The sequence below is a fragment of the Protopterus annectens genome, chromosome 4.part0 (genome assembly GCF_019279795.1).
Source record: "Protopterus annectens isolate FY-2018-M chromosome 4.part0, PAN1.0, whole genome shotgun sequence".
Taxonomy (NCBI): Eukaryota; Metazoa; Chordata; order Ceratodontiformes; family Protopteridae; genus Protopterus; species Protopterus annectens.
In genome coordinates this window covers 863,761,371-863,784,025 of record NC_056733.1, presented here as the reverse complement: position 1 = coordinate 863,784,025, position 22,655 = coordinate 863,761,371, and the positions used below count along the sequence as shown (strand labels likewise).

The 22,655-nt window shown below is 41.8% G+C and overlaps 1 protein-coding gene across 1 annotated transcript in view; it reads left to right on the top strand.

Moving 5' to 3' along the window:
* The window catches only part of LIMK2 (LIM domain kinase 2), a 1,082,830-nt gene that overhangs the window by 322,608 nt on the left and 737,567 nt on the right, over positions 1-22,655 (top strand). Inside the window, exon 2 of the mRNA XM_044068821.1 lies at positions 18,816-18,915. Coding sequence (XP_043924756.1) covers positions 18,816-18,915 — 100 coding nt within the window. The remainder of the gene's footprint in view (positions 1-18,815; positions 18,916-22,655) is intronic.

Sequence of the window (22,655 nt, the reverse complement as noted above, 5' to 3'; positions counted from 1 at the left end):
CTGGTTTCTTCCTCCTCTTCCAGCCCCTCCAAGCTTTTGAAGTAACTAGATGGTTCCAAAACCATTAGCTAGGTTTGCCTCTCATGGCCGTGCTGGTTAAGACTTCTGAGAAAATTACTTTGTCAACAGTTGCAGTCATGAATGTTTCATCAGACCACATATTGGAAGACTGGTCTTGAAGGTTCATCATACCTTGGTGAACTCTCATCACAGACTCTAGGATTATTATAGAGGCTTTACAAGAATAGCCATGTTTAAGTTATCCACTAGAAGGAAACAGTAAAAACTGATAAAGGCAAAAAAATTAAACCATTGTATAAAGAAAAAAAGGTTTAATAAGTGCTTCCATCCATAACAGTACAGACTTCAGGTGATGGAGTCTGTGTTATTGTGGACGAAAGCACTGCCTAAACTTTTTTTTTTTTTGCTCCAGGCACAGTGATATTTCATGTCTTGGGGGTGTTAGGTCATTCCCTCAAAGTGGGTTCCATGCAGAGACCAGACATTGTCTGCAGAGCTTTTGCAACAGATGCTGATCCTTCTGTAGAAAGAGCAGTAGAGCTATTTCTCCCCTTGTAGAGGTACAAAAGATTCAGTTTTCACCTTTTCTTTTTTATGACATGTTAAAAGGCTTCTTCCCACCATGCACCTCAGACATTTCAGCAGGCACATCGCTGAATCAACTAAGATGCTGATTCTTTGTGGTGTTGCATATCTCCTTCCACAGGGTACCTGCATGATGTTATTGGACATGAACATCATCTGACACATCACTGTCTGGCATCTTCATGGGAGGGTCTTTAAATGTAGTCATGTGGATGGGTATACCTTCCAGTAGATGACATTATCATTTGGCATATCATGTGTGGCCAGAGCAATTATTGGACTTAGTTGTGTTGGAAGTCTTGGAGAAGGAAGTTCATGTATTCCCCTACCTGGATGACTAGCTTCTGGTTGTCCCATAGAAGCATCTCCTGGAAAATACCCCTGGCTTGGGTCTTCCCATGATTGCAAGATGGATGTGATGAGATTATCATAAAAAGAAGTCCTCTTTGGTCCAACTTCAAATGTTTAGCTTCACTGTCACCAGGCTGGACAGTTGTCAGTGTTGGACCTTCCTGCCTGAGGAACCCTGTATGAGGTTGAAGCTGTGAATCCAAGTTTGGACATTCCTGGAATACATATCAAGTTTATGGTGATCACAGTCTCGAGTTACATGGCTGAGGATGCGGTCATTGCAGTGAAGGAGTCATTGGTGACAAAACCGTTATACTCTAATGGATCCTTCTATACTCTCATGGCCTTCTCTTCAGGCTTTACTGTGTTACCCCATCACTAACCGTCTGATTGTGATCCTTACCTTCCAACAGCAAAGCCCATTGCAGGTACCGGTGACAGTTGATTCACTGGTAGGTAGCTCACCTTTGCTCTTTCCTAGTTTAGAGAATGTAAACTCCTCAAGATTAGGGGGGCTTCACATAAACCAGATGGAGCTTCAGGCAGTGTTTCTCTCTCTGCAAACCCTGTGGAAATTTTGTTTAGTCCGGAGCCCCTCCTGCTGTGGTCACACATCTGGGCAGGGATGTGTTTTTGGTACACAGTGGTATTCCAAGTGAGTTGAGGTAGTAATGGCAGTCACCTTATCCGCGGGAGATGATTCTTGAGCAGAAGAAAAAGTTGATAGTGGACGCATTCTTTCCCATGTAATGAGGAAGACTGCTGTACAATATTCAGTGAAGAAAAACAAAAGTCATCCTTTATGCCTAGTGATGGTCTTAGAAGTGTATGATATCAGGGTGCCAGATCCTTGGCAGTATAGGGGAATGCCAGTATAAGCCAATGAAATTATTTCTTGGGGGCTCTCAATTAACTTGATTTCTAGGTGCTTTAGGTCCCTTTGTTTCCAGTGCATTTCCATGTGTAAGTCTTGTAGGTGATTGAAGTTACAAGGAAGCATTTAACTGGTCAAAAGTATTCCAGTAAGTGGAAGTAGTTCTCCCTTTGGCCAAAATGGTATCTTGTGTTGTCACAGTTCATAGTTGAATATTAGGCTAACTGCCCTGAAGGGCCACTTTAACCATTAACCCAAACCTATCCCTCTGAAAAAAAATACAACCTTATGAGTCTGCAGACTATTACAAACCCTAGCCAATAACCAGAGGATAGAATCAAACCCTGTACCTTGTATCTGTGAAGTAAAAAACTTTATCATTATGCCAAGCCCACTCCATTGGGTCAGTGTACCTGTAACACTTAACTTTTTTGTGGGTCTGTAGGATCTGTCTGGTGGCTTTCCCATCTTAACTCCCCCCCAGCTGACCCATTCATTCCTCCACTGAAGCAGGAGCCCTCTATGCGAGTCACTCCCTGATGGCGTTGAGAGTCTGGTGTTAAGGAGCAGGCTAGTGTGCCAGCTGTGTAGAATATCTTATCCTCATTCTCTCAGAAGCTTCCATTCTGCACAGTTGCTGCTATCGAGAGGTACACTTATGCTGCTGTAGCGGCATCTTACCACTGAGTAATGTAGGTAGGTATGCTTGGCTCCTTGCTGCAGGTGATATACTTGTATTCTTACAGGTGTCACTGTTACAGTGAGCCAAATGGGCAAGCTAGTATCAGTCAGTCACGCCCATCCATGCTCAGCACCTGTGCAGCTACCATGGGTTGTCAGGGGGGCAGTAAGGGCTTTACTATGGGTGGTCAGGGGGGCAGTAAGGGCTTTACTCTTCTGCTTCACAAGTCCAGATAAGTCGTACTGACCTTTGTCTTGCACCTGTTTAACTTTGGTCTCAGTTACTCAATAGTCAGGATTATGTTTTAGGCATTTGACGTAGCCCATTATGATCTTGTGGAGAGCAAAATTGTGGCAAAGCAAATGCTGGATGAATATTAAAGAAATTCTGCCTCTTCACCCACATTTGACGAGCCCTTCTTAGGTATTCACTTTCATGACTGAAAGGCTTGTATAGCCACCATTCAAACCAGCTGTTTCATGGATATTGGAATTCATCTCTTAGAAACCACCTTTCTAAGTGGCTGTTATCCATATTTGCAGTGTGTGTGTGTGTGTGTGTGTGTGTGTGTGTGTGTGTGTGTGTGTATCTCTCTCTTTATATATATATATATATATATATATATATATATATATATATATATATATATATATATGAGAGAAAATATTTTTCCATGTCCCATTACTTGCGAACACTCTCGTCTTGACAGTGATTATGTCCATCTGTTTGTTCCTTCTTATCACTGGGGTGAGTGTGTATTGCAGCCATCATCCAGTCAGACGTGTGGGATTTTCTGTCTTCAGGCCTGAACGCCTCCTTTTGTGGCTGAGTTGCATAATCACTGATGCAAGAGCCTGCAATGAATTCTCTTGTTGAGTATGTGCATTTTCGCAAGTAATGCGTAAAGGCAGCTTGGTAAAACAAAGGCAGTGACCCCCAACTTACGTGCCGTGTGCTGTGCGTCATCCTGTCTGATGGATGCTGGTATTGCATTAGGTTGGATCACCTCGCTCCCCCACGATAAAGTAACTAGGGTCTGCTGCCTGTTGCATTCTTCTTCCCCCAAGTCCTACACTTAAGCTGGTAGACGATTTCAGCTCACATGTGTCATACTTTGACCTTTATCCCAGTACATCTTGGCAATGATGACTGTGCCTTCAAGATCTTTGACCTGCAAGTTGTTATTTGTAAGGAAATATATATTTTTTTCTTTCAGATTGGGAGTTGTTTAGGGCAGTTCTCATTTTCTCTCAGTGCTATTAGCAGATCAGTCCTTAAGTCATTGCATATGTGGTCAAGTTTTTTTTTTTTTTTTTTTGTAGGCACAGAAACTGGGAGAAGGGCATTTGTACCTTGGAAATTTGTATGGTCAGTTTGGGTTTTATGTAAACAGAAAGTAAATGAGTTTAGGACGCAGTAGCTATTAATTTCTATTCTTTTCATTGGGTTCAGGTAGGGAAGGGCTTGTAGTAGCTAAAGCAGTCATTTTCCAGGTGTATTGCAAAATTATGTTCTCAAGGGTCATTCCAGTAGGTCATTGCAGCTTCCAGTGTTTGCTTCTTCAGAATCTCCACTGCAGACTTTTACTGTGTGGCCACTTGGTTATTGCTTCACACCTTCACTAATTGTTACTGCTTGGACTGTGATTCCAGGAGTTGGGCCTCCTTCGGTCCTTTACTACTCCAGAGCTCTGCATTCTCACTTTTTATCTTTTGCCTTTCTTCCAGCTTCTGCCTCTCAGGACAGTTTATTTTACTGCTTGGTGTTTTTAACAGACTACCTCTCAACCTCTTAGAGCAAGAAATCTGGACAAAGCCGTGAGTAAAAGTGGGACAAAAGCCCAAAAATAGGAACAGTTTTTAAATATTGCTCTTACACACTTAGAAAGTTGATAGAATAACAGGTTTTGCATTAGCATAAATTTTCTGAAGGATATTGTTTATTTATTTGTTTAACATTCGTTTACCAAAGTAGTCCAGCTGGACCACTCGTGTTCGTTTTCAGCGGAGTCCTGGAGAGAAAAGCTCCATACAGTAAGAAACTACACAAGTTATACATAGTATTAATGGAAGAGACATATAAGTAATATGTTATAGGATGGCTAATAAAGGATACAAAGTTGGAGGTCAGTTTGTAACATTTCATGGTATAGCATAGGTACAATATATGTGCAAGGCATTTTCATAGTAGAACAGATTTACACTGTATACAATTTATAAACAAGGCAACTATAGAGTATTATGTAAGTGTAATGTAGAGGTCGGCTCTTGTGTTGGATTAGCCTTCAGGACAGTGTATTGCAGTTATATAGAAGCTTGGAAAAGAGGTATGATTTAAGGAGTTTTTTGAAACTAGTGGAACAGTTCTGCATATGAAGTCCAAAACTCAAATGTTTGTCACTATCTTCTAACTTGAATCTTTAATGATTTGCCATTAATTCACCAGAAAACCACAATTTTATGAAAAATGGACCAAAAATATGAGTCGAAAATCTGTATATTTGAGAGGTAATAGTAACTTCAAAAGGCTGTTTATATAACATGTGTGTACCCAGAAGTACAAGCTGATTTTGCAAGGATGCCTTCTGCAATGAGTAATTATTACCTTTTCATTGTCCCTTTTTTATCAGAAGTGTCTGTGAGATAGTTGTTTGTTTCTCTTTTCACAGGCAGAGCTGTATCAGCATATGGGGGCTTGAATCAAATAGTGTGGAGTTCATACTCCTAGTCTGCAGCCAGATGTCATGACGTAGACCTCAGAGGAGTGCACCCCCCTCCCCTGAGTTCGCATTGAGAAAATTCAGAACTATGTTAAATTCAAGGTATCAGCTAAGGACGTCACAACAATTACCCAGTGCAGGCCTCCTGGGAGTTCAAATACTGCTTTTGTGCCCCAGTCCCTGTATCCTGGTTTTCCACCCCCCTCCTTGACAAATTGTACCAATTTGTTCTTCAACACAGAAAAGGGGGTCAGTCGGAAAGAATCATCATTTAGACAGCCATTGGGGTTGGTTCAAGGTTTTTGCTTTTTCTGTCCTCATCTCTAAATGTGGACACCCAGTAGGGCACTGCGGGAAAGCATGTAGTAGGCTCTCTGCGGAGGATGGCACCTCATTTTCTCAGGGGACATTCCCTCCTAGCAGTCTTGCCATTCCTACACAGCATGAGCAGTGGTTTTCGCAGTGCCCATCAGGTACAGTGGATATAAAAAGTGTGCACACCCCTGTTAAAATGCCAGGTTTTTGTGATATAAAAAAATGAGACCTCAATAAATCATGTCAAAACTTTTCCCACCTTTATTGTGACATATAACCTGTACAATTCAGTTGAAAAGCAAACAAATCTGTTAGGGGAAAAATATAAGAAATAAAAATGTGCAATAGGCTGGTTTCATAAGTGTGCACACCCTTAAACTAATACTTTGTTGAAGCACTTTTTAATTTAATTACAGTATTCAGTCTTGTTGGGTACACACCTACATCAGTGAAAGAGACTGATTAACCCTAAATAAAGTTCAGTTGTCCTAGTAGGATTTTCCTGACATTTACTCAGTTGCCTGCTACAGCAAAAGCCATGGTTCTCAAAGAGCTTATAAAGCATCAAAGGGGTCTCATTGTTGAAAGGCATCAGTCGGGAGATGGGTACAAAAAAAATTCAACAGCATTGGATATTTATTTATTTTATTTTATTTATTTGCAGTTGTTTAACCAGGATAGTCCATTGGGCCCAAGGAACCCATTTTCAATGGAGTCCTGGGGAGAAAAGCTCCACATACAGATTATACAAAGATTAAGGTCCACACATAGATTACTTGATGATTACAGAGTAAACATTATACAATTTCAGGTTATAATCATGTCAAATATATTTGAATCAATAGTAATACATGCAATAATGTAAATTTTTTTTTTTTTTTTTTTTTTTTTTTTTAGGTAGTTAGATGCAGTAGGCTGATAGGAAGTTATATGCAGTAGGCTAGGAGATTGTTGGGTATAAGTAGGGAAATTATATACTACAAGCAAGCTTGAAATGTCTATCTGGGATATGTAAGAAGGGGAAGAGAAGAAGAGTGGACAGTAGGCTATGGGGGATGGGAGCAGGAGCATTGCCATGCTGATGTTAGATGACAATGAAGTTGTTTTTTAAAGTATGAGAGGCTAGTGGTAGTACGAATGGAGGGTAGGGAGTTCCATGAGCGAGCTAGTGAGAAGGACAGGAGGTTTTGTCCTGGGGTGCGGAGGGGTCTGTAAACCTCAATAAGGTTTTGATTGTTTGATCTTAGAAGTCTTTGGGTGTGGTGCATTTTAAAGGTACTTGAGAGGGAGGGACAGAGATATGGTTGGAATATGAGTTTATGGACATAGGTAAGCTGAGTGTAGGAAAGGTAGTTGGGGAGTTCTAGCCAGTTGAGTTTGTGAAGAGGTATACAGTGATGGGTTGATGATTTGTTGCTGGTGGCAAATCTGGCTATTTTATTGTAGCATGAGGACAGTTTGGCTTTGAGAGATGAATGTAGGTTTGTTAAAAGAGGGGCACCATAGAGAAGGGAAGGAAGGAGAAATGTGGTAGAAAGAGTAAGTTTAGTAGTTGGGGTGAGGAACCGATTATGTCGGTAGAGCATGCCAAGTTTTTGATGGGTTTTTTTTATGTTTAGTAGCAGATGGGAGTTGAAATTAAGCTTGTCATCGATTTGGACTCCTAGTAGTTTGGTTTCAGATACCAGCTCAAGAGGTGTGTTATTTTGGCTAGTGATAGAGAATAATTTCCTGTCAAAGTTATTAGTTTTAGAGGGAGTAAATATCATTAGTTTAGTTTTAGCAGCATTAAGTGCTAGATGGTTGTCTTTCATCCACTGTTCAGTGGAGGAGAAGGCATCTTGAGTAAGTTTTAAAAGGGTTGGGATGGATGAGGCAGCACAGATAATTGTTGAATCATCTGCATATTGAATAATGTTTGCAAGAGGGACAGAGTGGAAAAAGTCATTAATGAAAATATTGAAGAGGAGGGGGCCCAGTATAGAACCTTGTGGGACACCAGTGGGGTGTTGAGAAAGGAGGAGGTGGCTTTCTTCCACTTAACAGCTTGTTGCCTATTAGAGAGATAGCTGGTAAACCAAGTAAGGGATGATAATGTAAGGTTTAGTTTAGATAGTTTAGTAAGAAGTAAGTTATGAGAGATAGTGTCAAAGGCTTTAGAAAGATCGAGTAGGATGGTAGAAACAGTGAGGCCAGAGTCTCTAGCTTTATTCACAGTTTCTAAGAAGGATAGGAGGGCTGTCATGGTACTGTGATGGGGTCTGAATCCATGCTGGGTAGGAGTTAATAGGTTGTTATCTAAGAGATGGGAAGGAGTTGAAGATGGATACATTTCTAGAGGATTTTGAAATGGGAGAGAGGATGGCGATGGGACGGAAGTTGGTGATATTAGTATTAGTTCCACCTTTATGGAGAGGAATGATGTAAGCTTTTTCCAGATTTGGGGAACATTGCCTTCTTGGATGGAACGGTTGATTAGGATACTGATGGGAAGAGCAATGGCTTCAGCAGCTATGCTGAGGAAGTATGAGGGAATGTTATCAGGGCATTGGTGCATGGTTTCAGTTTCTGTAGGAGTTTTTTTATGGTGGAAGTAGGAATCATTTTAATGATGAAGGCTGGGGGTTGAGAGGGTGGGGGATCAGAAGAAGAAAACTGAGGTGGAGGTGGGTGAGGAGAAGTGGAAGTAGTTGGTTGGTTGTTATTTGAGAAAGAGGAAGTAAGTTTGGAAATAGAATCTATGAAAAAAGAGTTGAATTGTGTGGCAAGATCAGTGTCTTGTGTATTTGGGCAGGGTATTGGGTTTTCTATAGTACCAGGTTTTAGGAGGGTGTTTATGCCTTTCCAAAACATTTGAGGGTTAGTTTTATGTTTGCTTTGAAGTTGGGAGAAGTAGTTGCGACGGTCTACATAGATAAGCTTTTTAACTGAGTTACAAAGGGTTTTGTATTCATTAAGGGTAGATGAGGATTTGGTCCTGTGATATTGTGTCCAGGCTTTGTCTCTAAGTCGCATGTTTGTCAGAGTATTTTTTGTTAACCAGGGACTAGATTTCTTTTTTATTCTTTTGGTTATTAAGGGAGCATAAGTATCTAGAAGATTTAGAAAGGTAGTATTGAAGTGAGTGATTGCATTGTTGAGGGGTAGAGGTTTTAAAGGGTACCAGTTAATGGATTTTAGGAGTCAGAGAAAGCTTCTAGGTTAAAGTTTTTATGGCATCGGGTAGTGATGTAATTATGAGTAACTTGCAGGGAGAAGGAAGGCGTGTTGTGAAGATGGGAAGGTGGTCACTGAGGGAGTCAGGAAGTGTTCCACTTTGGGGTAATAGTGAGGGTGGGAGACTAGAATCCAGTCTAAGATGTTGCCACTAGTGAGGTCTTTGCATGGCCTAGTTATGGAGTTGATGAGTTGAGAGTAGTTATATAGGTTGATGTTGAGGGAGTCAGTAGGGGATAGAATGGAGGACCAGTTTATGTTGGTGTCCCCCATGATTATAGTTTCATTACAGATGTTAGTTGAAAGCCAGGAGAGGATTTCTTCGAGTATTGGTATATTGTTTCCAGGGGGTATGTAAAGGGAGGCTATGCATATATATTTGTGTTTGTTTAGCTGAAGTTGGGCTAGTATTAATTCTGCATTACTGAATTGGGGAATGTGCATACCATGGAACACAGTGAAGATGGTCATCAAAAAGTGGAGAAAATATGGGACAACAGTGACACTGCAAAGAATTGGATGTCCCACCAAAATGTATGAAAAGACAAGATGAAAACTGGTCAGGGAGGTTGCCAAGAGACCTACAGCAACACTGAAGGAGCTGCAGTAATTTCTGGCAAGTACTGGTTGTATACTATATGTGACAACAATCTCCTGCATTCTCCATATGTTTGGACTATGGGGCAGGGTTGCAAGACAGAAGTCTTTTCTTATACAGAAAAACATCCAGGTCTGGCTAAAATATGCAAAACAATACATCAAGTCTCCTAAAAGCATGTGGGAAAATACGTTACTGTCTGATGAGACCAAGGTTGAACTTTTTGGTCACAATTCCAAAAGGTACCTTTGGCTCTAAAACAGCACTTGACATCACCAAAAGAACACCATCCTCAGAGTGAAGCATGATGGTGGCAGTCTCATGCTTTGGGGATGCTTTTCTTCAAGTGGAACTGGGGCTTTAGTCAAAGTGGAGGGAATTATGATCAGTTTCAAATACCAGTCCCTTTTGGCCCAAAACCTTCAGGTGTCTGCTAGAAAGCTGAAGAGGAATTTCACCTTTCAACATGACAATGACTCCAAGCATATATCCAGATCAACAAAAGAATGGCTTCACCAGAAGAAAATTGGTTTTGGAATGGCCCAGCCAGAGCCCAAACCTAAATCCAATATAAAATCTGAGGGTTGACCTGAAGAGGGCTGTGCACAAGAGATGCCCTCGCAATCTGACAGATTTGGAGCACTTTTTCAAGGAAGAGTGGGCAAATATTGCCAAGTCAAGATGTGCCATGCTGATAGACTCCTACCCAAGAAGACTGAATGGTGTAATTAAATCAAAAGGCGCTTCAACAAAGTATTAGTTTAAGGGTGTGCACACTTATGCAACCAGCTTATTGGTGAACTAAAAAAAAAAAAAAAGTAAAAATAGAAACCCTTAAGGTTAGCTGACGTTCTGTGAATTTGTGAAACAGACCATTGGGGCACAATGAACAGTGTTTGGATAAGACAGTTGGAGGAGTGTTTTCACAGGGAGCGAGCACCCCCCACCTTCTTTGAAGTGTCAGTCCCACAAACAAGATGGCCGTGCTGATCCACATACAATGGATGTTGCTAGACATTCTCAGAAAGTAGACTTGTTTGTACTGAAACATTTTGCAAAGAGCTTTCAGAACAGAGCTTTATAACCCAGTGCAGCTGTGTAGAAATGACAGAAGCTTATATTTCTGTGACCGTACATTGTGGATTTGAGATGTGGATAGACCTTATGATCATACAATCAGAATCACATTTATTGGCCAAGTATGTGCACATACAAGGAATTTGACTTTGGTTTCAATGACTCTCCAAGTATAAATTACATAAACTGTATACATACAGCTATTGAGAACAAGACAAAAAAATGTAAATATCAACAATTCTTCATGAGTTGAACACTAAACAACAGGACAAATAAAAACAAACCGATTACTAAAGAGAGCACTGAACCGAGGCTGCCATTCACAGCTCCATTTTGCACCACAATGTACCTTTGTGCTGTAGATTGAGTGTGGCCTTGTGTTGCTGTTTACTGTTCCATTATAGTGTTGTATAATCTTACACTGTAGTCCTGTGCTGTATTGTGCATTTCTCTTGCAGTGTAGAATTGATGCCCTGTGGCTGTACAACCTAATATTGTCACGGTATACCATGTACTGTGATTTTTTTTTTTTTAAATAAGAAACATCTTTATTGAATTATCACGTATGACATGGGCGATCATTATATAACTGAGAACAAACCGTATTGACATAATGTTATAATCTAGCCAGTCATTGTCAGTTAAACATTACATAGCTCATTCAAATCCTGCCTTCTTTTAAACCTTGTTCTTCCTGTGCACGTATTGTTCCTACAATCCCCATTTTTTTCTATATAATTTGCTCCTACCACCATGTACTATTTTTTTCTCCGCAGGGGTTTCCGTTTTTTTTTTGATATAGTATTTATCTATAATTGTGTTTTGAGTGCACTAACATTGTATTGTTATTTTTATTTGTGTTTTACTTGTGCACCTCCACAAGAGGTTGTGTGGAAAGAACCATTTTCTGACAGTGGGACATGTTGGTATGATCAGTGTAACCCACGTGCTGGTTATTTTTACAGCCCTAGTCTGTGCGTTTGTTGTGGTGAGAGTCACAGCCTCTGTCTTCTAACCTGTAGGATATGCAGAATGGGAGCTACTGTCCTGAAGGTATTGGATACATGTCCTCTATAGTGGAAACGGCAGTTCTTTTGTTAGTAATCTTGAGGGCTGAGACAATGCAGAGATAGAAGAGGGATGGTTCAACTTCTGTGCTGAAAAAATATGCACTGTAGTACCACAGTGTCCTTCAGTAATGCGGAGTCTTGGGGGTTTTGCCGAGACTTACTCCGTCATGTCCTCACCAATAAAAGGGCAATGTATTTTCATATATTTTTCTCCAGATGAAAAGCTCTATCTTTCAGCACCTTTAGCAGGTTAAGAGCACAGATAGTGTTTTCAGCAATGCTTTTCACCTTCCCCTGCCTGGCTGGAAACAGCAAATTACTTTTGTGAGATTGCAGCTTCCTGGGGTTAAGCAGATGCCGAGTTACTTCTCACTTGCACTTCGTATATTTGGTTTTGAAAATGACTGAGAGTGAGAAATGCTGAGTGACACTGCAGCTTTCTCTTTGTTTGTACGTGCTATCACAAAATTCCATCTGCAATTAAGCTGTAAACATTGTTGCTAATTCTTGGTATTTATCCTTGAGTACAGAATGCTAGTGCATGCCTCACCATTTCTGATGGTGGTGTTTGTTTGGATACACTTGATTAGAAAAAAAGTAATAAATACTGTAGGTGCTCTTTAGTGGTTTTACCTCAAGTCCCAAGACTAATAATGATGCTGTTCTAGGACTGTATTTATTTTTAGATAATGTGAAATGCACCACTTCTGTTCATGGAAGGCATTTACTTGTATCTCTGCAACTCACTGTAGGCATGTCTTTATCTGTACCAGTGCCACTGTGTAGGCATTTATTTGCACACCTTCTGCTCATGGTGGGTATACGTACCTGCATTTCTTCTATTTGTCTGCACTATGGCTTCTCTTTTGGCCTTGATTTGCAGCACTGCTGCTTGTAATGGGGGAGTTAACCTACATCACTTTTGCAGACTGAGCCTTTCTCTTCATCCCTTCTTGTATTCTCTGATGTTCATCGTGCATACAGCTGCAGTCATAACAGATGGGTTCTCCTGCCGTCAGGCGGGTCCTCGGTCGGCTGAATTCCAAAGTCTAGGTCTGGCGTCGGTTGTCGTCGCTTCTTCCCTGACGTCAGTGCGACAGGGGTATAAAAGAACTAGCCGACGTCATTTTCTTCAGTCTTTCTTGCTGCGCGGTGCCTGAAGCAGAAGCAGTTCGCAAGTGCCGGTCGGCCAGCTCCTGAGATTACGAAAATTTGGAAACCGAAGTCTTCTTAAAAGCTAAGTACCCCGTTGTGGAAACTTTTCTTGCCTCAGACCGATGTCAGACAAAGTTAATAATTCTATTTTCTTGTGGGAAGCAAATACCGCATAAGGATTTCCATTCCCTCTGTATACCTTGTTTAGGTCCAGACCACGACGTCTCGGTCTGTTGCTTTTGTGCTACATTCAACAAACGCACTATTAAGCGTCAGGCGGAGTTCGCCCAGCAGTATTTTGGGAAAGCATTTAACTATACTATATCGTCTGATACTCCGACTCCGGTTTTGTCTAAAAAACGCAAAGACAAGGACCGACCCACGAGGTCCGCAGCCTCTACCGACACCACGCCAAAGCCGACTACACGTGGTCCGGTTCTCAGTGAGGCGCCTACGCAGCCCCTGACTACCGATGACCTGTCTTTGACGGTGTCTCCTGTGCCCGAGGTCGCAGACTCCTCGGCCCACACCCCGACTACAGATACCGAAGCCACTCGTGGCGTTGAACCTCAGAATGTGGACAGGTCCACCTCCACTCAAGGTGTCTTCAGACCTTCCTCTTCTTTCTCCATCAAGGCCTTCACAAAATCTAAAGCAACCATGCACTCAGAGACCAGCTACACAGGGCCCATCTCCAGGCCCCATGCCTAAGAAACAGATGCTTAAAATGGCTGAGGATTTAATTACTGTTATCAGAGGTTCTCAGCCCCCTCTGGACAAAAGGCCTGGAGTGGAGGAAGATTCCCCCTCCTCTGATCAGGTCTCCATTATTTCAGAGCACTCTGATGATCAGGAACATTCTTACTCCCCTTTTGAAGACTCTGATGTGGAGGAGTCCATCCCTTCTGTATCCCCCCTTGAGGATTACTCATTTGGGGAAACTTTGCATACCTTAAGGGAACACTTCCACTGGGAAGGCCAGGATTATTCAGATTCCAAGAAAAGGCTCAGGGAATTTCTCTTGCTTCCTCAGCACAGGCCTCTGGCTATACCTCCTGTCTTGGACATCCTAGAGATGATGTTTACTCGGAGGCCTGCCTTAACCCGGACTCTCTACCTCCAGCTCCAGTTAAGCCTGACAGGTATTACAGGGTCCCTGACTCACACCAATTTCTATACAAGAGCCATGCTGCTGACCCAGAAACCATCTCACAGGGCCCCAAGGGAGTTAAGGCCTCCATTGCTAAAAATCCATTGCCTTCCGAGAGAGATTCCAGATCCTTAGAAAGGTGGGGAAAAAAGGTATATACCTCGGCTACCTTATCCATGACGGCCTTAAACTGTCAGTTTCATATGCTAAAATACCAACAGTTTTTGTTATCACAATTGAAAAGTAAAATGTCACAACCTGAACAACCAGACTTGAAGGAGTTGCAGGATTTGATGCATAGTGCAGAACAAGTGGGTAAGCATACCTTACAATGTGGTTTTGATGCTCTAGAGGCCTCATGTAGAGCTGCTGTTACAGGATCAGTCATACGTAGGCATGCCTGGCTCAAGGAACAAGCCTTGCCTGATCATGTCAAAGCTAAATTACTAGACGCCCCTCTTCAAAAGGATGTACTATTTGGTGCTAATGCTGAGGAGGTATTAAGGAAAATGGAGGAAAAGGCTAAATCAATGCAAACTGTGAAAGAATTTCTACAGGTTCAACCCCCACGTTTTAGTAGAAATTGGCCTTCCAAAAACTGATCCTTTCCTGCCACAGACAGACCCCAAAGAGGCAGATACAGGCGCCCGAGGGGCAGAGGACAATCCCAAGGATCGTATAGAGGCAGACAATGGCAAGCTCCTACACAAAGAGGGTGGTGAGGACAACTCTCAATCTTTCAGAAAGCAAACCCTTTGTATGCCAACCAGGTCTCAAATGGCAGCCCCCTTAGGAGGAAAGCTGGCATTATTTTCAAAAAAATTGGCATATTGTCACAAAGGACAAATGGATCCTGGACATTATAAACAGAGGCTACAACTTCCATTTTCACACCCTTCCAAAAATGAGAGGCATGCCAAACCTGCCACACAATCAAAGGGCAGAGGCACAAAGGCAAATTACAGATCTCATAAATATGAAAGCTATTCAAGAGGTACCTACGCACGAACAAGGTCAAGGTTTTTATTCCAGGCTATTTCTGGTGCCAAGGAAGGGAAAAGATTGGAGACCTATTTTGGATCTATCCATCCTAAACACATTTCTACTCGTACCAAAATTCAAGATGCTCACTCTACAGCAACTTCTTCCCATGCTGGGCAAGGAGTCTTGGCTGGTAACACTGGACCTCAAGGAGGCATACCTGCATGTCCCAATCAGACAAAATTGCAGAAGATACCTCAGATTTCTTGCTGGTTCAACCCATTATCAATTCTCTGCATTGCCCTTTGGTTTATCTACTGCGCCCAGAGTATTCACAAAATGCCTGACATCAGTAATTGCCTACTGCAGACTTCAAGGGATACAAATATATCCCTATTTGGACGACTGCCTGATCCAAGCGGACAGCAAGCACATTCTTCTGAAACATCTGGCTTATGTAATAATGTTATTGAACTCTCTGGGATACACAGTCAACAAAAAGAAATCAAGGCTAATACCCTCTCGGAAGATAATTTTCCTGGGTGCCAATTTGGACACAAACACCCAGATGGCCTACCTCACGCCAGAGAAGCAGGGGCAACTAATTCAATACTTCAGAACACTAGCAAATTGCACCAGGCCGACTGCAAGGAAAATCCTGTAGGCTCTGGGATTCATGGCATCTTGCATCTTACTAATCCCATGTGCAAAGCTGCATATGAGGAAACTACAATGGTACCTGAAAAACATATGGTCTCAACACAGCCACAGTTTGGAAACAATAATACCACTAATTCCATGTCTGCAAAAGGAATTTCTGTGGTGGGCTCAAGCATGTCAAACAAACACAGGTCTTCCATTCAGCAAGCCTCAAGCAAATCAAGTCATCACAACAGACGCCTCGGACTACGCCTGGGGGGCGCACATGATAGATCGGTGCATTCAGGGCAAATGGTCCCAAAAAGAAAAGCACCTTCACATCAATCAAAAAGAAATGCTAGCAGTAATAAATGCTATTATAGCTTTTCAGGACCTTCTACAACCAGGTCAACTATTGATAAGAAAGGACAACACCACAGTTATGTGGTACATAAACAAGCAGGGAGGAACACATTCTTACCCCCCTATGCAGACTGGCCATGTGACTTTGGAACATGGCCATGGACTTACAAATGGAACTACAAGCACAGTACTTGCCAGGCAAGGAAAACACGCTGGCAGACAACCTAAGCAGGAATATGACAGATCCACACGAATGGAAGTTGCATCCAAAAGTTTTTACAGAAATAATCCAAGAATGGGGAAGGCCAGACATAGATCTCTTTGCCTCCCACAAAAATCGTCAATTGACAAAATTCTGCTCAAGGATCTTCCATCCAAAGGCCTGGAGAGTGGACGCTCTCTCTTTCAGTTGGACATCAACGACAGTTTATGCCTTCCCACCTCTTCCTCTGCTGCCCAAAGTTCTATTGAAGACCAAAGCGGACAGACCAAAGATGATCCTCATTGCTTCGGACTGGCCAAGACAACACTGGTACCCACTCCTGAGGAGCCTGACGCATTCCCCACCATGGACCCTGCCTCTAATGCCTCTTCTTCTGACTCAGCACAGCTTCAAAACTCTTCACAGTCAGCTAAAAACACTCATTCTAGCAGCATGGAAGATTCCTTAGCATCATAGCAGGCCCTACTCTCCAAGGAGGTGCAGGATGTCATTTTGGAGGCCAGAAGGCCATCAACTAGAAAAGCTTACTCCGCAAAATGGAAACGTTTTTTGTGTCTGGAATGAGAAAAAGGGCCAGGACCCTGGAAAACTGAATTTACCTCAAATACTACAATATTTGGCTGAACTGCTAAGCAGTGGACTTTCTTTCTCCTCCATCAAAATCCATGCCTCAGCCATTTCTGCAGAATACAACACTGATCCACCTTTATTCTCTCACCCTCTCTTAAGACATTTCCTCAGAGGGGCTAAGAATTTAAGACCTCCAAGGAAACAACCAATACCCGCTTGGGATCTTAATTTCATTTTGGAAAAACTGACCTTGCCTCCTTTTGAGCCAGCTGCCTCATCAGATTTGCAATATTTGTCCTGGAAAACAGCTTTCCTTCTGGCTATCACCTCAGCTCATAGAGTTTCAGAACTACAGGCTCTCATGGCTGTCCAGCCTTTTATCATCTTCCATCAGGACAGAGTTTCCTTACGAACCAACCCGTCCTTTATGCCTAAAGTGGTATCCAGGGTAGCTTTAAATCAGGCCATACATTTACCTACTTTTTATCCTAATCCTCAAAACAAAGGGGAGAGATTACTACATTCCTTGGACATCCACAGACAACTGCTTATTATTTGGACAGACAAAGCCTTTCAGAAAATCAGAACAGCTCTTTGTGGCCTATGCGGTAGGAGCTCAAGGAAAGCCAATTTCCAACCAGACAATCTCAAAATGGATAGCCCACTGCATACGCTTTTGCTATTCCTTTCATGGCAAAACTGTACCTACAGGCATTAGAACTCATTCCACCAGGGCCACAGCCACCTCTGCAGCCTTCCTCAGAGGAGTTCCTACCAAGGATATTTTGGAAGCAGCCACTTGGTGTTCTGTGCATACCTTCTCCAAGCACTACAACCTACCATTATACTCCAAATCTAGAGCAGGCTTTGCCACTGCAGTCTTGCAGGGCATTTTGGCTCCTCCTAGTTCCACCTAGTGCCTACCACCCCTTTCTTAGCTTTGGGATTCTACCCATCTGTTATGACTGCAGCTGTATGCACGATGAACGTAGTACAGTTTTGTACCTACCATAAATGTAGATGTTTGAGTGCTAATACAGCTGCAGTCCAGGTTTCCCTCCCTCCTTCCCCTCTAGGGGTATTCGTTTATGGTGTATTTGCTTGCAACTACTGTTTTTTGATTATATTGCATTGCATCATTACATAATTTTATGTATTGCCTTTCTTCTGGGGGCACCTGACATCTGGGGCAAGAAAAACTGAAGAAAATGGCGTCGGCTGGTTCTTTTATACCCCTGTCGCACTGACGTCAGGGAAAAAGCGACGACAATCGACGCCGGACCTAGACTTTGGAATTCGGCCGACCGAGGACCCGCCTGACGGTAGGAGAACCCATCTGTTATGACTTCAGCTGTATTAGCACTCGAACATCTACATTTATGGTAGGTACAAAACTGTACTTTGTCACTTCACATAGCAGACTGAACATTTGTCTTCACTGCTGTTCATTGCAGCTATTTATGTACACCACAGCTTCATTTGGGGCATTTTTGTGCACGTTTGCTGCTCTTCTTTGGAGCACATATTTATATGGTGCACTTTTGCTGTGTAGAAGTTTATTTGCTCTGCATATGTTGGGACATTCACCTGAACCTGCTGATTGTGGACGTTTTGTTTCCACATCCGCTGCACACTATCTGCATTTATCTGTACCATAGCTGCTCTGATAGTCAAAATCTGTATGCAACACTCTCTTCTGTAGGCATTTATCAACACTGCTGTTACATATTATTGGGCATTTTTCTGCACCAGCCCGGGGCATTTATTGAAGGTGATTCTTCCTCTGTGCATGTTTAGATGGTACAGGCTACACTTTAGGAATATACATATGCTTGCTTTGAAAAGTGTTGCTTTTACTTCAGTATCTGTGCTGTTGGTTTATTTTATTCATTGTGAATTATATGTGTGAAGTGTACCGGTAGTTCCTTTGATGCTTTGCATTACAGTGTGTGCATCACCTATATTTGATAAAAGTAGTCGATATAAATGCTCCCAGTGAGACTGTGCAGATCTCTGTTGCTTGGAACTTGGACCTCTTATCACTTTAACTTGCAGCAGGATTGCATGTAGTAACTACTGCTTTGTACTTTAAGTATCTCTGTTTTCATACAAATAGTTGCACTGGTGACCATTTGCACCATCAGAGCTTGTGAATGGTATTTGTCCTTGTCTCACTTTCATTAATATAACCATTTTCTTCTTATTTATTTATTTATTTTTTTACAGATACTGAAAATCTGAGATGTGCAGGATGTCTTGGCTATGTGGAGGACCGAATCATGACTGTTAAAGTTGACAGTGGGGTGTGGCATAACTCTTGTTTTCGGTATGTACTTTTTTTAATTAACATTTTCAGATGCAAACATACTTGAGGAAGAGAATTTGGTTGTCATTTTGTTTTGAGCCATGCCTTTAGTTTTCTAATTGCTAATGTCCATCTAGAGTTCAAGTTGATGATTTGCTGATAATGGAAGATCTGGCACTGGTGTTTCTGTATTCTGTTTCATTCTCTCTGTACAGCCACAAGCATCATGGCTTGTCTGCCTTCTGTGATTGCAGAAGGCAGCATAGATGATGTACTGTCCATGGCAGCATGGATAATGTACTGTCCATGGCAGCATGGATAATGTACTGTCCACACCAACATAAATTATGTACTGTCCACCCTAGCATAGATGATGTACTGTCCATGGCAGCATGGATAATGTACTGTCCATGGCAGCATGGATAATGTACTGTCCACACCAACATAAATTATGTACTGTCCACCCTAGCATAGATGATGTACTGTCCATGGCAGCATGGATAATGTACTGTCCACGGCAGCATGGATGATGTACTGTCCACGGCAGCACGGATGATGTACTGTCCACGGCAGCACGGATGATGTACTGTCCACGGCAGCAGGGATAATGTACTGTCCACACCAACATAAATTATGTACTGTCCACCCTAGCATAGATGATGTACTGTCCATGGCAGCATGGATAATGTACTGTCCATGGCAGCATGGATGATGTACTGTCCACGGCAGCACGGATGATGTACTGTCCACGGCAGCAGGGATGATGTACTGTCCACGGCAACATGGACGATGTACTGTCCGTGGCAGCACAGATGATGTACTGTCTGTGGCAGCACAGATGATGTACTGTCCGTGGCAGCACGGATGATGTACTGTCCATGGCAGCATGGATGATGTACTGTCCATGGCAGTGCTTCTTGTTACTTAAGAGCCATGGCTTGTCACATGAATAAAGCATTGCAGATGTCCCATTTGCTTTTTGACCCACTCAAGCACGCTCTTACATGCAAAGTGCATGGACACAAGCACACACACACACCCCTGCCTGTATGCATGCTGCTAAGAGTCAGATATGAGCATGTACATTAACATGTCTGTAATGCAAAACCCTATTTGCTGCACATGATAACTACAAGTGGAACAGTGGGTGGTCCAGAGATGTTCATTCACCCAAAAAATGCATACATGTACTAACAAGGTTTTATAGAGAAGGGTATAAACACATTCACATGGGACAATACAGTGTAGCATTTAAAGTTATATCAGCAAACTTGGATATCTAGATTTGAATCATAAAACCATTTCCATGTTGTGTGAACCTGAGCAAGTCACTTAACTTTGCTGTAAGTTTTTGTCATGTGAGGTGCTTGCCTGCCCTTCAAGTAGTAATACTGAATTAATCATCTTGGTGAGCCACACCTTTCCATGTCTTAGTAACACATTTTTGGGCTACAGGCTTTTTTCTCCTTAGTAATGGGACTGAGAGATGCAAATAATTTCTTCTGTAAGAGGGTCCTTCCTTTAGAGCACACATTTTGACAGCCCCATTCCACATCTTTCCAGAAAGAAATTAAGGGTATTTGGTAAAAATGTGTCCCCAGTCCCCGAACATGTTCATTTGGCATTGCAGCACTGGCCAGGTGTTTGAGGGATGTAATGTTCTCTTGAGATGTATGGATATGAGAAGCACAATGTCCTCCATGAAAACCACCACAGTGGTGTAAAAGGTGGGGGTGCTGATTGAGACAGTAGTAGTAGTAACATGTGACAGTAGTAATAACACGTAGTAGTAACGTGACAGTAGTAATAACACGTAGTAGTAACGTGACAGTAGTAATAACACATAGTAGTAACATGTGACAGTAGTAATAACACATGAAACTGTATTTTAAAAAATTCCTTGCCAACTATAACATTTACAATATATTTGACAATATAGGCAATCAGTGTACTACAACAGCTTTGTGTTTGCCAGAGAGAAGGCAAATCTAAATATTTGATCAGTACAGCATTTAGGCCAAGGGATTCGGGCAGCCCACCTTAGCATAGCCAGTGTTTCAACTAGTTTCTAATGTGCAGATCATTTAGCAGTTTTCTGGGAGAGTCCTCCTTTGTTTGTCACCCAGCTGTCATTTTGTGGAGTGGATCGACTCCTAGAAATCCCTAAATCTTATGTCCTCCTCAGGTTTACTTGTCTAGCTCCTGAGGCTTATTGCTTCCTCACTGCTGTCCAATCTATCTGTACTGAGACTGGTTTCAAAAGTCACAGTTTAGTTTCATCTATGTGGTTACAAGGATTAAAAGGGTGAACCACTAGAACCATACATTTTATAGTAGAGCAGCTCATGGAGACTTCATTTGTATGTAGTATAACTTATATTTATCCTGTTGTTGACTCTCTCTCCTGTTGTTGTTCATTTAATTGAATCCTATCTAATTCTGCCCCCTTCCTTGGCTTACCGTAAGTAAGGGTAGTCTGTAGTGTGAAAATGTATAACAGGGCATCAGCTGGGTAAGATTCTACATTGCTGAATTGAATGCATCTCCACCTGAGGCTTTAAAGGGGCCCCCAAAAACATTGAGACATTTGCTGCCTTAACTTGCAGACTACCCATCAGATGGATGTACTATAGTGATGACCAGTGCATAAAAACACATAGACTTTGGAATCATTTTTATGTAGACATTTTCAGAAAAATAGAAGCAAACCATAAGAAACAGTACAATTAAAATCCACAAAAGAAGTGGAATTCTGGGAAGCAGTAAATTCATACATATACAACAGTAATCCAGGGGGAAAAGAAACATACTTTTAACACTGTTAATCTTCATCAGGAGCTGACCACCTGTTTGTCCACTGTGCCAGATGTTCCTCAACACTTCCTTGCAAGCACGATTTTATTCCTCCTTGCATATTGTGAAAGATTGTAGAGGCGGTAATGACTGAGTACCTCATATTCTCAGTTGTCCATCTGAAGGGAAACCTCTTCATCTTCTTTACTGATGCGAGTAACTGACAAATGACATTTCCAATTTACAAGTTTGGCTCAAAAATTAGAGACTGCTGAAAAATATCCAAGGATAGTTCTGCATTATTAACATAAAAGTTGATGTTTGCCTTGGATAAAGTTGGTCAGTGAACAGTGAAGGGCTCACAAAGTTGTATTACCCTTAGGTCAAAAGGTTGCATGGATAAATCATAATGCTAGGGAGATATGGCCAGCCCTACATAGTATGACACCTAAAAAATAATTTGAGAAGAATATTTATCCTGGTGTAATACACCAAGTTAAAGCCACTGTATACCTTCTTGTTGACATTCACGTAACATTTCAAGAAAGCATGTTTACCAAATATTTGGAAAAGATTTCATATGAAAGTCTTTAGGGATTGGGGGTTGGCAGAATGGTTAAGGTGTTTACCTCACAAACATAAAGTACAGGGTTGAATTCTTATCTTTGGTCACTGTCTGGTAATTGACGAGGCATGTAATAGTCTGCAGACTGATTGCCTAGTATTTACTTGTGAACCTATTAAATAAGCTAACCAGGTCAACAGAGAGACCCATTGAATTTTCTTGTGCAGCGTTTATATTTTGTAGTCATCAACAGTATAGAGTACTACATTTTTATTTCCCAGGTGATCTAGAAACAGTTTTTTTTTTTGCCTTTGGAAGCATGTTGACAATATTTTAATTCTTAACTGAGGTAGAACCCCATTTCCCAAACCTAATATGAAAATGTCCAGCATCTTATCTAATG